This window comes from Bison bison, unplaced genomic scaffold (genome assembly GCF_000754665.1).
Source record: "Bison bison bison isolate TAMUID 2011002044 unplaced genomic scaffold, Bison_UMD1.0 scf7180017845508, whole genome shotgun sequence".
In the NCBI taxonomy this organism is placed as follows: domain Eukaryota; kingdom Metazoa; phylum Chordata; class Mammalia; order Artiodactyla; family Bovidae; genus Bison; species Bison bison.
In genome coordinates this window covers 70,663-83,364 of record NW_011476081.1, presented here as the reverse complement: position 1 = coordinate 83,364, position 12,702 = coordinate 70,663, and the positions used below count along the sequence as shown (strand labels likewise).

The window sequence follows — 12,702 nt, the reverse complement described above, 5'->3', positions numbered from 1 at the left end:
CCCGGCTGTCTGCCTGCCTGCCTGCCTACCCGTCTGTCTAGCTGTTGTGTTTGGGGGAGACAGTCAAACCCACATCAGTGGATTCCCAACATAGCACAGCTTTCTGGAAGGGTGGTGGCAGGAATATGGACAAAGCAGGGGTGGGGCCAGGCAGGATGGGGCTGGGGGGTGGGTTTGTGAAAGAGATGCCCTCCCTGGACCTAACTGGAAGGAGCTTACAGAGAAACAGACAGAGGACGACTGTGCTCAGTCTTGACCAAAAGCTGTTTGGACAGTGGCCCAGACATCATCGTGGACCGGGTGGGCCCGAGTCCCCGCCTGGATGTCTGCAGGGCTCAAGGTTGCAGCAGTGGGTGCCGGCTGCTGTGGCTTTTTGGGCCCAGGGCAGGAGGGGCGGCTGGCTCGGGGCCCAGGGCCTCCAGCTCCCGTCTCGCCCTCGTTGTCCTGCTATACCTCTTTGGCAGGATCAGAACCTCAGTGGCGATGATGACAGGCCACCACGATGGCAGCAGCAATGGCTCCAGAAGTCTCGTACACAAAGTCTTCTCCCCTAGGGGTCATGGTCCGTGGGAATGAGGTGGTACACCCCGCTGTCCCCCCTGCAGGGGATGGCTGTGGTCATCTTGACCCACTGCTCAGGGGAGCCCTGCACACCAGCTGCCTCCACGAGCACCACTGCCACAACGCTTCTTTTTCTTTCATTAAAAAAGACATTTTAAATTGAGGTTAATCCATTTACAGTGTTTTATTGTTACAGCCATGTTAGTTTCCGTGTATGACACAGTGGTTCAAAATTATAGATTATCCTCCATTTAAAGTTATTCAATGTCGTGGGCTTCCTAGATAGCTCAGCTGGTAAAGAATCCACCCGCAATGCAGGACACCTGGGTTTGATTCCTGGGTCAGGAAGATCCACTGGAGAAGGGATAGGCTGCCCACCCCAGGATTCTTGGACTTCCCTGGTGGCTCAGCTGGTAAAGAATCTGCCTGCAAATGAGGGAGACCTGGGTTCGATCCTGGGTTGTGAAGATCCCCTGGAGAAGGGAAAGGATACCCGCTCCAGTATTCTGGCCCGGAGATTCCCGTGGACTTATGTATAGTCCATGGGGTCTCGAAGAGTCAGACACAACTGAGCGACTTTCACAAAGTTATTATAAAACATTGGCTCTGTGCCCTGTGCTGTGCGGTGTCTCTCTGTAGTCTGTGTACTTTCTATGGAGCAGCGTGTACCCGAGGGCATACTTTACTGCAGGGATGTTGTATCTTATGAGATTGACAGTCTCCAGTTATTGTGGGAAATGTTATATATACATCAGTTCAGTTCAGTCGCTCAGTCGTGTCCAACTCTTTGCACCCCATGAACTGCAGCATGCCATGCCTTCCTGTCCATCAGTAACTCCCAGAGTCTGCCCAAACCCATGTCCATCGAGTCAGTGATGCCATCCAACCATCTCATCCTCTTCCATCCCCTTCTCCTCCGGCCCTGAATCTTTCCCAGCATCAGGGCCCTTTCAAATGAGTCAGCTCTTTGCATCAGGTGGCCAAAGTATTGTAGTTTCAGCTTCAACATCAGTCCTTCCAATGAACACCCAGGACTGATCTCTTTTAGGAGTGCTTGGATCTCCTTGCAGTCTAAGGGACTCTCAAGAGTCTTCTCCAACACCACAGTTCAAAAGCATCAATTCTTCAACACTCAGCTTTCTTCACAGTCCAACTCTCACATCCATATGTGACCAGTGGAAAAACCATAGCCTTGACTAGACAAACTTTTGTTAGCAAAGTAATGTCTTTGCTTTTGAATACGCTGTCTAGGTTGGTCATAACTTTGCTTCCAAGGAGTAAATGTCTTTTAATTGCATGGCTGCAGTCAGCATCTGCAGTGATTTTGGAGCCCAGAAAAATAAAGTCTGACACTGTTTCCACTGTTTCCCCATCTGTTTGCCATGAAGTGATGGGACCAGATGCCATGATCTTCATTTTCTGAATGTTGAGCTTTAAGCCAACTTTTTCACTCTCCTCTTTCACTTTCATCAAGAGGCTCTTTAAGTCTTCTTCACTTTCTGCCATAAGGGTGGTGTCATCTGCATATCTGAGGTTATTGATATTTCTCCCGGCAATCTTGATTCCAGCTTGTGCTTCCTCCAGCCCAGCGTTTCTCATGATGTACTCTGCATATAAGTTAAATATATGTGCATTGATACAATTAAATATGTTTGAGAGGAGGATACAGTTACCTAATTCTGCTTTTGACTTTAGTGAGGATCCTGTCCTTGGTTCCGGAGGTTAGCATGAAGTCTGTAAGGACTTTGTTATTTCTTTGTAGATGAACTGAAAACCAGCATCCGCAGTAGTTTTCTGTTTGATTCCTTAAAAATCAGTGACTGGTTTTTAAAATTCGGTCTCTATCTTTTTAAAACTATTGTCTACCTTATAAGGGTTTTAAAAATAATTTTTATATTTTTATTATTTTTTTCTTTTTTTTTTTTAGCTGTCTGCACTGTTTGCCCTTAATTCCCCAACCAGGGATATAACCCATGCCCTGTCCCGTGAGAGCGTAGCGTCCCAGCATTGTACCCCCAGGGAATTCCCAAGATTTTTTAAGAGTTTTTATCTGAATCTTTACTGAGCCTTATTGTTTGTCACTAGCATTCTATTTCATTTTAATTATCAGGATTATAAAGTTCAAGGAAGATAACTAACTGTTCCGCTGAAGTCAACAAAAACTAGCAATTCATACAAATAGCTAAACTCCAAACAGTACAAATTCAGTGCTGCTTTAATGCAGGTTTTTTCCCAGCCTTGGTGCTTTTGACATTGGGAACAGGTTAACTCCACGCTGCGGGGCTGTCCTGTGCCCTGTGAGGTGTGGGCGGTGTTGCCGGCCTTCACCCAGTAGCTTCTGTGGTAACCCCACTTGTGACAACCAGAAACGCTGGCTGATGGCCCTTGGTCGGGAGGGGAGGGTGATGGAGTCGGGCCTGGTTGGGAATCACCAAGGGTCTCTGAGAAGGACATTGCATCCCGTCCGCAGAAAGGTCACACAGTGAGGACTGAGCCATCTCTGTATGTTTCAGTAACTGTCTTTGTTGGCAGCTCATTTGGGGCTTCCCTGGTAGCTCAGTTGGTAAAGAATCTGCCTGCAATGCAGGAGACCCCGGTTCGATTCTTGGGTCAGGAAGATCCATTGGAGAAGGGAAACGCTACCCACTCCAGTATTCTTGGGCTTCCCTGGTGGCCTAGCTGGTAAAGAATCCGCCTGCAGTGTGGGAGACCTGGGTTCAGTCCCTGGGTTGGAAAGATCCCCTGGCAAAGGGAAAGGTTACCCACACCAGTATTCTGGCCTGGAGAATTCCATGGACTGATTAGTCCATGGGGTTGCAAAGAGTTGGGCACCATTGAGCGACTTTCACCTTTGGGGCAGCTGAAATTTACAAAAATAATCCGCACACACATGTGCACGGCCCTTTTGTCGTTGCCTTAACACCCAGTGGAAAGTCCTGCATCTAAAGTGTGAATAGGAGGTGCCTGGTGTCCTGACACACACTGACCAGTGTCCTGGCGCCCCGGTGACCAACCACAGTACCACAGGCTAGGGGCCCAGTCAAGGTGGCAGAAAGGCCACACGCTGCCCAGAGGCTGCAAGGGAGGGTCCCTCCTGCCTCTGCCAGCTTCCGCTGACCCCCGATGCTGCGCTGTGGCCAATTCCGACCAGTCCCCACCTCCGTCCGCCCGTGGCCCCCTCTCCCAATGTCTTCTCCTCCTCTGACCCTCGGAGGACGCGGGCCATGGGATTCAGGCCCCTGCGGGTAACTAGGGCGGTCTCCCCTCCAGATCCTCAGTCAGTATCTGCAAGGACCCTGCCTCCCAACAGGGCCATGTTTCAGGAGGTCAGTTTAACCCACAGCAGCTGCACGCAGGGACCCTAGGGCTTGGTCGCAGGGTGGGGGTCTTGGACCTTTTCATCTGCTTTTCCATGTGGCCCTCACTGCTGCCGTCTGTCTTTTTTTTTTTCTTTTTTTTTTTGTGGTCTGTGCAGATTCGGGACCCGAAGACCCTTCTTCCCATGCCGGGGGTGATGGTCGGCGACATTGGGAAGAAGCTGGGGCAGAACGGCCTGGACAACGGGTGAGTCCAGCCCTTGAACTTGATGGTTGCTCCTCTGGGGCCCATACTGCAAGGCTGCCCACTCAGCACTGCCCACCCTGGAGCCCACTGGGCCCCTCAGTGCCGCCTCGCACCCTGCAAGATGCGCCGCACCTCCACACGCAGGACCCTGTCGGGAAGGGCGGATTCTGCTCCAAGCCCAGCCTCAGGAGCTGTTAAGTGGCCCTGCGTGCTGAGCAGCAAACTTGTCCCTGGCAGGTGGCCACTCCAGCTCTCAGCCCAGAATCAGGGGCTGAGCCCCTGGGTCCTCAGCCCGAGACCCCGGCGTGCTCCCCTGGACTGGAGCTCAGGCACTCAGCCCACGCCCACACCGTTCTGTGGGTGAAGCTGGGGTCTGGGTAGTGGAGGCAGTGTGGTGTGAGATGAGACCTGGGCCTGGGGAGCTGGAGGGGGCAGGTGGGCAGGACAGCCACGTTAGGAGGGGCCTTGCAGCCTCCAGGAGGGATTCTCCGGCTCACTCAGGGCACAGATTTGGGAGTGAGACGGTTTGGGTTCAGTTCCCGGGTCCAGCCCTGCCTCTTGGTCTGAACTTCAGCAGCTTTCCCAGCCTGTCCCCTCGCCTGTCTGCTCGTCGGCGATGTCCCCATGGTGGGCCCCTCACATAGCCCTGCCTGGGGGCTGGGCGTGTCTCCCCAGCTGTGAGCCACCCGTCGGTGCCCCCTCACCTGAGCGTTCGGGCAGGACTCACCTGCCGTCTCCCAGAAATTCTGGCTGAGACGCTTGGCACCCCTCTGTTCTCCTGAGATGCTTCCCATGTGGGGAAGCAGAGCTGGGAGGTTCCTTAGTCCTGTATCTCACGCTGCATCTTAGGAACGTCTGTGTACCTGCCGCTTTGCAGGGAGAAGCATGCCCGGCCGTAGTTGGAACCCTCTGGTTACGCTGACTTTGGTCGTTTTGAATATAAATCAGGAGGCAGAAAAATAAATAAATAAATAAATCAGGAGGCAGGTCTTCTCCGAGACAGAAGCCGGAGTAGGCGGTCGGCCTCCCAGCACCCGGAGGGTCCTTTCCGCTGTCCCTCCCCATAAGTTGGGGAGCTGGTGGCCTGTAGAGTGTCTCAAATCTCCGCTCAGACCCTCAGAACAGGTGAGGCCCCAGCCTGTGCCCGAGAAGGGGAGAACCATCAATTTTTTTACTCTGTAGCTTGAGGAGAAGACGGCAGGACGTTGTTAAAAAGCAAAACCAGGCCTGCACACGCACAAGCCTCCTAACTAATAGCCGTCGAGAGTTCTGAGTGCCCCTCTTGCTGGCCTGTGAGAAGACCTGTTAGTTACCTGGTGGGGAGGGGGCGTAGTTCCATCCATCGTGGCTTGGTGCGGGTGCGTGGGGCCCCTGGTCCTCTGGGCAGTCGGCGGCATCGCAGGGGCCATGAGAGCGCTGCGGGTGGAAGGCCCTGTCGCCTTTTTAGATCTGCGTGCCCTAGCATGGGGCCCAGAAAGCTTGTGTGTGGCGGCTATGTCTGTGCTGGGTCTGCGAGCCCACGTGCAGCCTGGAGGCTGGTGACCCTCCAGCCGTGAACAAGTGCTACCGGGTCACTGCAGTCTGCGGACGGCATCAAGCGGGCTCACGAGTTCCCAGTCCCCATACGTTTTGGTTTTTACAAGTTAGAACCTTTAACTTTGTTTTGGGACATCAGTGAAAGGCTCTGCACTTGGTTCCCCCCTCCAGTCAGCTCCTGTTTTAAAGACTGAGTACTGTGTCTAACTACAGCGCCCCACCCAGGAGACACAGTCACGCCAACATAGCAAAAAAAAGTGCAAGTGTTAGTTGCTCAGTCGGGTCCGACTCTTTGCGACCCCATGGCCTGTAGCTCACCAGGCTCCTCTGTCCATGGGATTCTCCAGGCAAGAATACTGGAGTCGGTCGCTGTGCTGTCGTCCAGGGGATCTTCCCGACCCAGGGACTGAGCTCTGGTGTCCCACATTACAGGCAGAAGCTTCTCTGGACCACTAAGGCCCTCCTGCAAGTAAGCGTGTCCCATGGGGGGAGCACAGCTCTTGTAAGTCTCCGCCGTGCCAGCCTGGGGAACCGCCAGGGGGCAGCATGGTGACCACCCTGAAGCCAGGCCCAGAGTGGCCCCTGAGATCAGAGGCACTGTTCTGAGGGGATGCTCGATGGACGGGACGTGGAAGCAGCCTCACTAGGTCCCTGAGCCTTTGAAGGTTCTGTAGTGCCTGGGGCCCCTCCGCCCCCTGCCCCAGGCTGGGGCTCGGATAGGGGCCAGGGGCCCGCCTTGCTGGACATGCCGCTGTCCCTGCTGGTCGCGGGGCACATGCCCAGCAGAGGGCGCCCGGGATGGATTTGAGTCCCTGCTTCCCCCACTTGCCTGCTGCCTGCAGGGCAGTGTTGTGATGGAGTGACTTTTTGTCCAGAGACCTCTTGTATTTTAAAAAAAGCAGTAACAATTTGTAAGTAGATCACAGGAGCACCTGAGTCTGCAGGAAGGCTGTTTAGAAATCAGCGAAGTGAAATTTGCTCATTTGTGTCCGACTCTTTGCAACCTCATGGACTATAGAGTCCATGGTGATTCTCCAGGCCAGAATACTGGAGTGGGTAGCCTTTCTCTTCTCCGGGGGATCTTCCCAACCCAGAGATCGAACCCAGGTCTCCAGCATTGCAGGTGGATTCTTTTTTTTTTTTTTAATTTATTTACTTATTTTAGTTGGAGGCTAATTACAATATTGTGGTTTTTGCTACACATTGACATGAATCAGCCATGGGTGTACATGTGTCCCCCATCCTGAACCCCACCCATCTCCCTCCCTATCCCATCCCTCTGGGTCGTCCCAGTGCACCGGCTTTGAGTGCCCTGTTTCCATGCATCGAACTTGGACTGGCAATCTATTTCGCATATGGTAATATATATGTTTCAATGCTATTCTCTCAAATCATCCCACCCTCCCCTTCTCCCACAGAGTCCAAAAGTCTGTTCTTTACATCTGTGTCTCTTTTGCGATCTTGCATGTAAGGTCATCATTACCCTCTTTCTAAATTCCATAGATATGCGTTAATATATTGTATTGGTGTTTCTCTTTCTGGCTTACTTCACTCTGTATAACAGGCTCCAGTTTCATCCACATCATTACAACTGACTCAAATGCAGGTGGCTTCTTTACCAGCTGAGCCACAACAGAAGCCCAAGAATACTGGAGGGGGTAGCCTATCCCTTCGCCAGGGGATCTTCCCGACCCAGGAACCGAACTGGGGTCTCCCGCATTGCAGGCGGATTCTTTACCAGCTGAGCCACCAGGCAAGCCCGTCTAGAAATCAGAGGCAGGTGTAAATTACGTGGATTACTTTTAGTCAAATAACTCTGAAAGCAAGATAGTAAAGAGCCCTCGGGTGAGCTGTTGAGCCTCACCTTCAAGATGGGCTGCAGGCATCCTCGCGCCTGCTCAGTGGCCCCTTGGGAAGCGTCTGGTGGTGGGCGGGGCGGGGGTGTGTGCTGAGACCTGCTGGGTGTCTTTGGTCCCAGGTGGGGCTGGGAAGGAGCAAGGAAATTGTTAGGACCTGACGTGGGGGGCCCAGGAGGGAAGGGGTGCAGGGCCGGGAGCCAGACACACTGCCTATTCACATCCCCGTGTCACACCCGGTGCCCCCCAGCACACGCAGGCGCACACACACACACACACCTGTGTCCTCCACGGACCCGGGATTCTGGCCTGCAGGCCGGGCGGCATTCACTGTCGGTGACTCAGAAAAGAATGTGTGAAATTCTGATTTCGGTTAAACCCCAAGCGACTACTTTTCCAAGTATAAATACGTTCAGCTTGGTTCCATCCCCTGTGTGGCAGGGGCGGGGGAAGATTTTCCACTCCTTAAAAAGGGTGCTCCATGTCTATAGCAGCAGACTTGGAAGAGCATCCCGCGGCCTTCCAGTCACGGACGGGCTGGACCACACGGGGGGCGTCGGCACCGCAGCTAGGCATTCTCAGAACGCAGGGGTTGGAGGCCCACGGACGCCTGCTGCGTGGCCGCCTCCAGGCCAGCGCTTTCAGACGCTCAGACCTGACCTGTGTTTTGTACACCGGAGGGAGACCCCTGGCCTGGACGCTGGTGGAGGCCTCGCGGCCTGACGTGCAGAATCCTAGTCGATTCCGAGGCATCTGGGAGCGGCCTCCAGTTGCCCCTCCCCTGGGCCTCGACTCTTCCCCAGTGGCACCGGCTGTGTCAGCCCCAGGCTGTCCCTGGACTTGGGGGTCCGTGCAGACTGTACCAGCTCCCAGGGGACGAAGTCTCACTCCTGGCTGGCTCATCCATGGCCCTGTCTGCTCGGTTCCGGGCACACGCCCCTTATTATAACAGGATGGCTTAGCTCCCATTGAGAGGCAGGATGACTCAGCGAGCGACGTGGACGGGACCACCCGGTGCTTGTCACGGGGAGGGGCGGCGAGGCATGGCAGGCCTCTCAGAGGAGGGGGCAGTGCTCAGAGGAGCCACCTGCCAGTCTGGAGAGGGCGTGGCCAGCTTGAAGGTCGCAGGCAGATGCTACATAGTGGGGAGCCTCGAGGAGCAGGCAGTCGTCCCGTCGGAGGGCTTACTGCATCCTCCTGCGGGTTTCAATTCTGCTGGTCCCTGGGATCCAGAGTTCTCGTGCCAGGCGTGACCATTCAGAGCTGAAGTGTGCCGAGGCCTCTGCCCCTGTGTGCAGGACAGGGGGCGGTGGAGGGGGGACAAGGTGGGGTTTGGAGAGACCAAGGCGGAGACTGTTGAGGAAATCAGAAGAGGCACAGACCGTGAGGACGCTGGGTCGGAGATGGAGGTGAGCGTGCTGACTCTGGACGGTGGTGGGTGCCGAGTGCGGCCTGGGGATCCGGGGAGGGGCCGGGGGTGAGCTGGGGGCGAGGAGCCGTCCCCCTTCTCTGAAGGGCGCTGCTGTCCCTCACAGAGCTGCTTCCTGTGGTTTAGTAAGAAAGGTTCCACATGGCGCTGAAAATGCTTAGAAACCCGATAAGGCTCTATGCTTGAGTGCCTTAAGTCGTGTCCACTTTAGTCGCATCCAGCTTTTTGTGACGCCGTGGACTGCAGCCCGCCAGGCTCCTTGGTCCATGGGATTCTCCAGGCAAGAATACTGCAGTGGGTAGCCATGCCCTCCTCCAGGGGATCTTCCCAACCCAGGGATCAAGCCTGTGTCTTTTATGAGTCCTGTATTGGGCTTCCCTTGTGGCTCACCTGGTAAAGAACCCACCTGCAATGGGTTGGGTTCGATAAAGAATCTGCCCGCAATGCGGAAGACCTGGGTTCGATTCCTGGGTTGGGAAGATCCCCTGGAGAAGGGAAAGGCTACCCACTCCAGTATCACCGCCTGGAGAATTCCATGGACTGTACAGTTCATGGGGTTGTAAAGAGTTGGACATGACTGAGTGACTTTCACTTCACAGTGGTCAATGATGCTAAGTATATTTGGGCTTCCCATGTGGCTCAGCTGGTAAAGAACCCACCTGCAATGTAGGAGACCTGGGTTCGATCCCTGGGTTGGGAAGATCCCCTGGAGAAGGGAAAGGCTACCCACTCCAGTCTTATGGCCTGGAGAATTCCATGGCGTCCATAGGATCGCAAAGAGTCCAGCACGAATGAGTGACTTTCACTTTCCTAGATCACTCTGGGCTCCCCTGGTGGCTCAGAGGTAAAGCATCCGCCTGCAGTGCGGGAGACCTGAGTTCGATCCCTGGGTCGGGAAGATCCCCTGGAGAAGGAAATGGCAAAGCACTCCAGTATTCTTACCTGGAGAATCCCATGGATGGAGAAGCCTGGTAGGCCACAGTCCGTGGGGTTGCGGAGTCGGACATGACTGAGTGGCTTCACTTTCTTGGAGGCACGTTCTTTCCCACTCACGCCACTTGGGAAGCCCTCGGTGCTCTAGCAACTGTTGACATCGATGGTTTGGGGTTTTTGTTTGGCAGTTTCTGCACCACCTGGTACTTTGTACAGCCTTGTCCCCGGACTCCTGTGAGTTAGAGTTTCCTTCCCGACAACCATAGAAAACACTTTTGATCACTGACACATGCGCACGATCCCTGGGGATATGTGGGCAGGCGTGTTCTCCAGCTGCTCAGGGGGGCTGACCCCTGCGTCTGGAGCCCCGATGGGACGGCTCGTCCTCCTGCTTGACTTGGGAGGTCTGAGGCCCAGTTTGCTGGTCCTGTCGCCCCATGTGGGAGACTCTGGTGCGGGGTCCAAGTGTAAGAGTCAGAGATCCTCACATTTAGGAAGAAGGTCCGCGTTTCCTGCTGGGACCTCATCTGGGCTTGTCCGGCCACTTCGAGGGCATTCCCTCCCAGCGTAGGAGGAGCCTGTGTGCAGCCCTGAGGCCTGAGCCTGGGGGGCAGTGGGGGGCGGGGTCTTCAACATTACCAATAGATGGCGACTGATTTGTTTCACGCAGAACCCACCACTGGCACCACATCTTTTGTTTAAGCTTTCTCTGGGCAGGCTAGGCTGTCCAGTGGTTAGGACTCCACGTTCTCACTGCTGAAGGCCTGGTGGGTTCAACCCCTGGTCCAGGAAGTAAGATCGCTCAAGCCACGCAGTGCAGCAAACAGCAGCAACAACAAACGCAAAAACAAAGCAGTGAATAAAGCCCGCTTTCACAGGTGGGAGGGGTTGCTGAGATGCCCCGTCTCCCATGGTCTTCCCTCCTGCGTCTGCTCTCGGGGTTTTCCAGTCTCTAGGGGATTACCTCCCCTTCTGAGCTGTCCCCTGCTTTGATTTGACCAGGTTTCGGGAGTGGGAGGTGAGCCCCAGGGCCGTCCCCGCGGTTTAACCAGAAGCCGTGTCCCCACACAGGTTCGCCATGTTCCACAAGGTCAGGATTCCCCGCCAGGACCTGCTGAACCGCTCAGGAGACGTCACCCCTGAGGGCGCCTACGTCACCCACGTCAAGGTACCGGAGCCTCCAGGGCAGGGGGTGTCTGTGGGTGAGGAAGCCGTCCCCTCCAGGTCCGCAGGACATGCACCCCGCCGTGGGGGGAGGAGAGTTGCCAGGGGAGCCAGAGGCCTATGCGAACCTCTCCAGGATCAGGTTCTGGAGCCTCCACCAAGGAAGGGGGTGCCTGGGTCCACCACACCCCTGGGGGCCCAGGAATGACATCCCCCCTCCCCAGTCCTCACCAGCCCCCTGGGGTTACAGATGGGGAGGCTGCCCCTACCAGCGCTGTCCCCCACAGCAGGGAGAGGAAAGGGTTGCTGGGCCGGGCACCCACGGGGCGACCATGTCCTCCGCATCTGGGACTTAACCTTGCCCGGAAGTTCACTGAGGGTGGACATGTAGGGGCCTGGCCCTGGGCCCTTTCCAGGCCTGGCCAGGTCAGGGTGGCTGAGCCCTCCCGGTCCTGAACCCACAGCCAGGATGACCCAATGCCACACGTAGGCTGCTTGGAGCCGAGAGCAGGGCTTCAACAAATGTGTCAAGTGCCTTCCGATCAGGAGAGAGGCTGGAGGTGACAGAGGAGGCCATTCAGAAAAGGAAACAGTGATATGAAACCCAGGAGTACGGAGGTAGATGAGAGAACCCGGCGGAGGGGGTCGATCCAGCAGGGTTGAATCAGTGAAGCAAGCGGCACGTGGGGATGGAGAGAGCCCAGAGACGGTTTGTAGAAACAGCGGAGACAGAGGTCTCTAAATTACAGAAGGAAGACTGCCTCGACTCGGGGGGCCCCACACAGTGGGTCAGGGGCTGTTTCCCCAGGCTCACTGTCGAGAAATACCAGAATCTCAGAGAGAAGACCCTGAGCCCCCCCGGGACAGGAGGCAGAGCAGCTCCCATGGGATCCAAGCCCCTTTACCTCCAATTTTCCCCGCACGGCGCTGCCCGAAAGCAGTCAGGGAAAGGACGTTTCTTACCACGGATGGAAAACGACTGTACACGTGCTTTTTCCAAGCACAGCTAAGACGCCACTCGTGCGCGAGAACACAGGAAATATTCATGGCCAGGGGCCTGGAAGGCGGCCGCACAAACACCAGAGAGGACATCGTTTTGGAAGAAAAGCCTGAATAATAAAATAAATGAAGCGGGAGAAGCAGCAGGGGTGAGGGAGGCGCACGTGATCGCGTCACTTGGCGAGACTGTCGGCCGATGTACCCGAGCGCCGCCCCTGGGCCTGGAAGCCGAGCTGCTGCTGGGGACCGTGGTAAGCACCTTGGAACTTACAACAGACTGGAAACAGAGGCACACAGGCAGTTACCTAGTTTTACACCCTGGTGCTGGGAAAGATTGAGGGCAGGAGGAGAAGGGGCCGATGGAGGATGAGATGGTTGGATGGCATCACTGTCTCAATGGACTTGAGTTTGAGTAAACTCTGGGAGTTGATGATGGACAGGGGGGCCTGGCGTGCTGCAGTCCATGGGGCCACAGAGTCGGACACGACTAAGAGACTTAACAGCAACAACAAAAGATCACAGAGAACGACGGATGACCATTCCGATGACCATCACAGCCCTTGGGATGGTGGCTCAACGGGGAGGCAGGAATCCCGGATTCTGGGGGGATGGCGCCCTTTTTATGAACAAGACGTTGGTGCCAGCTCTGTTCTCTGCCCT

At 55.4% G+C, this 12,702-nt stretch overlaps 1 protein-coding gene across 1 annotated transcript in view; it reads left to right on the top strand.

Annotated features, from left to right (window-relative positions):
• ACOX3 (acyl-CoA oxidase 3, pristanoyl) overlaps positions 1-12,702 on the top strand; it is a 46,086-nt gene that overhangs the window by 9,810 nt on the left and 23,574 nt on the right. The window contains exons 5-6 of the mRNA XM_010835295.1: positions 4,037-4,125; positions 10,951-11,047. Coding sequence (XP_010833597.1) covers positions 4,037-4,125; positions 10,951-11,047 — 186 coding nt within the window. The remainder of the gene's footprint in view (positions 1-4,036; positions 4,126-10,950; positions 11,048-12,702) is intronic.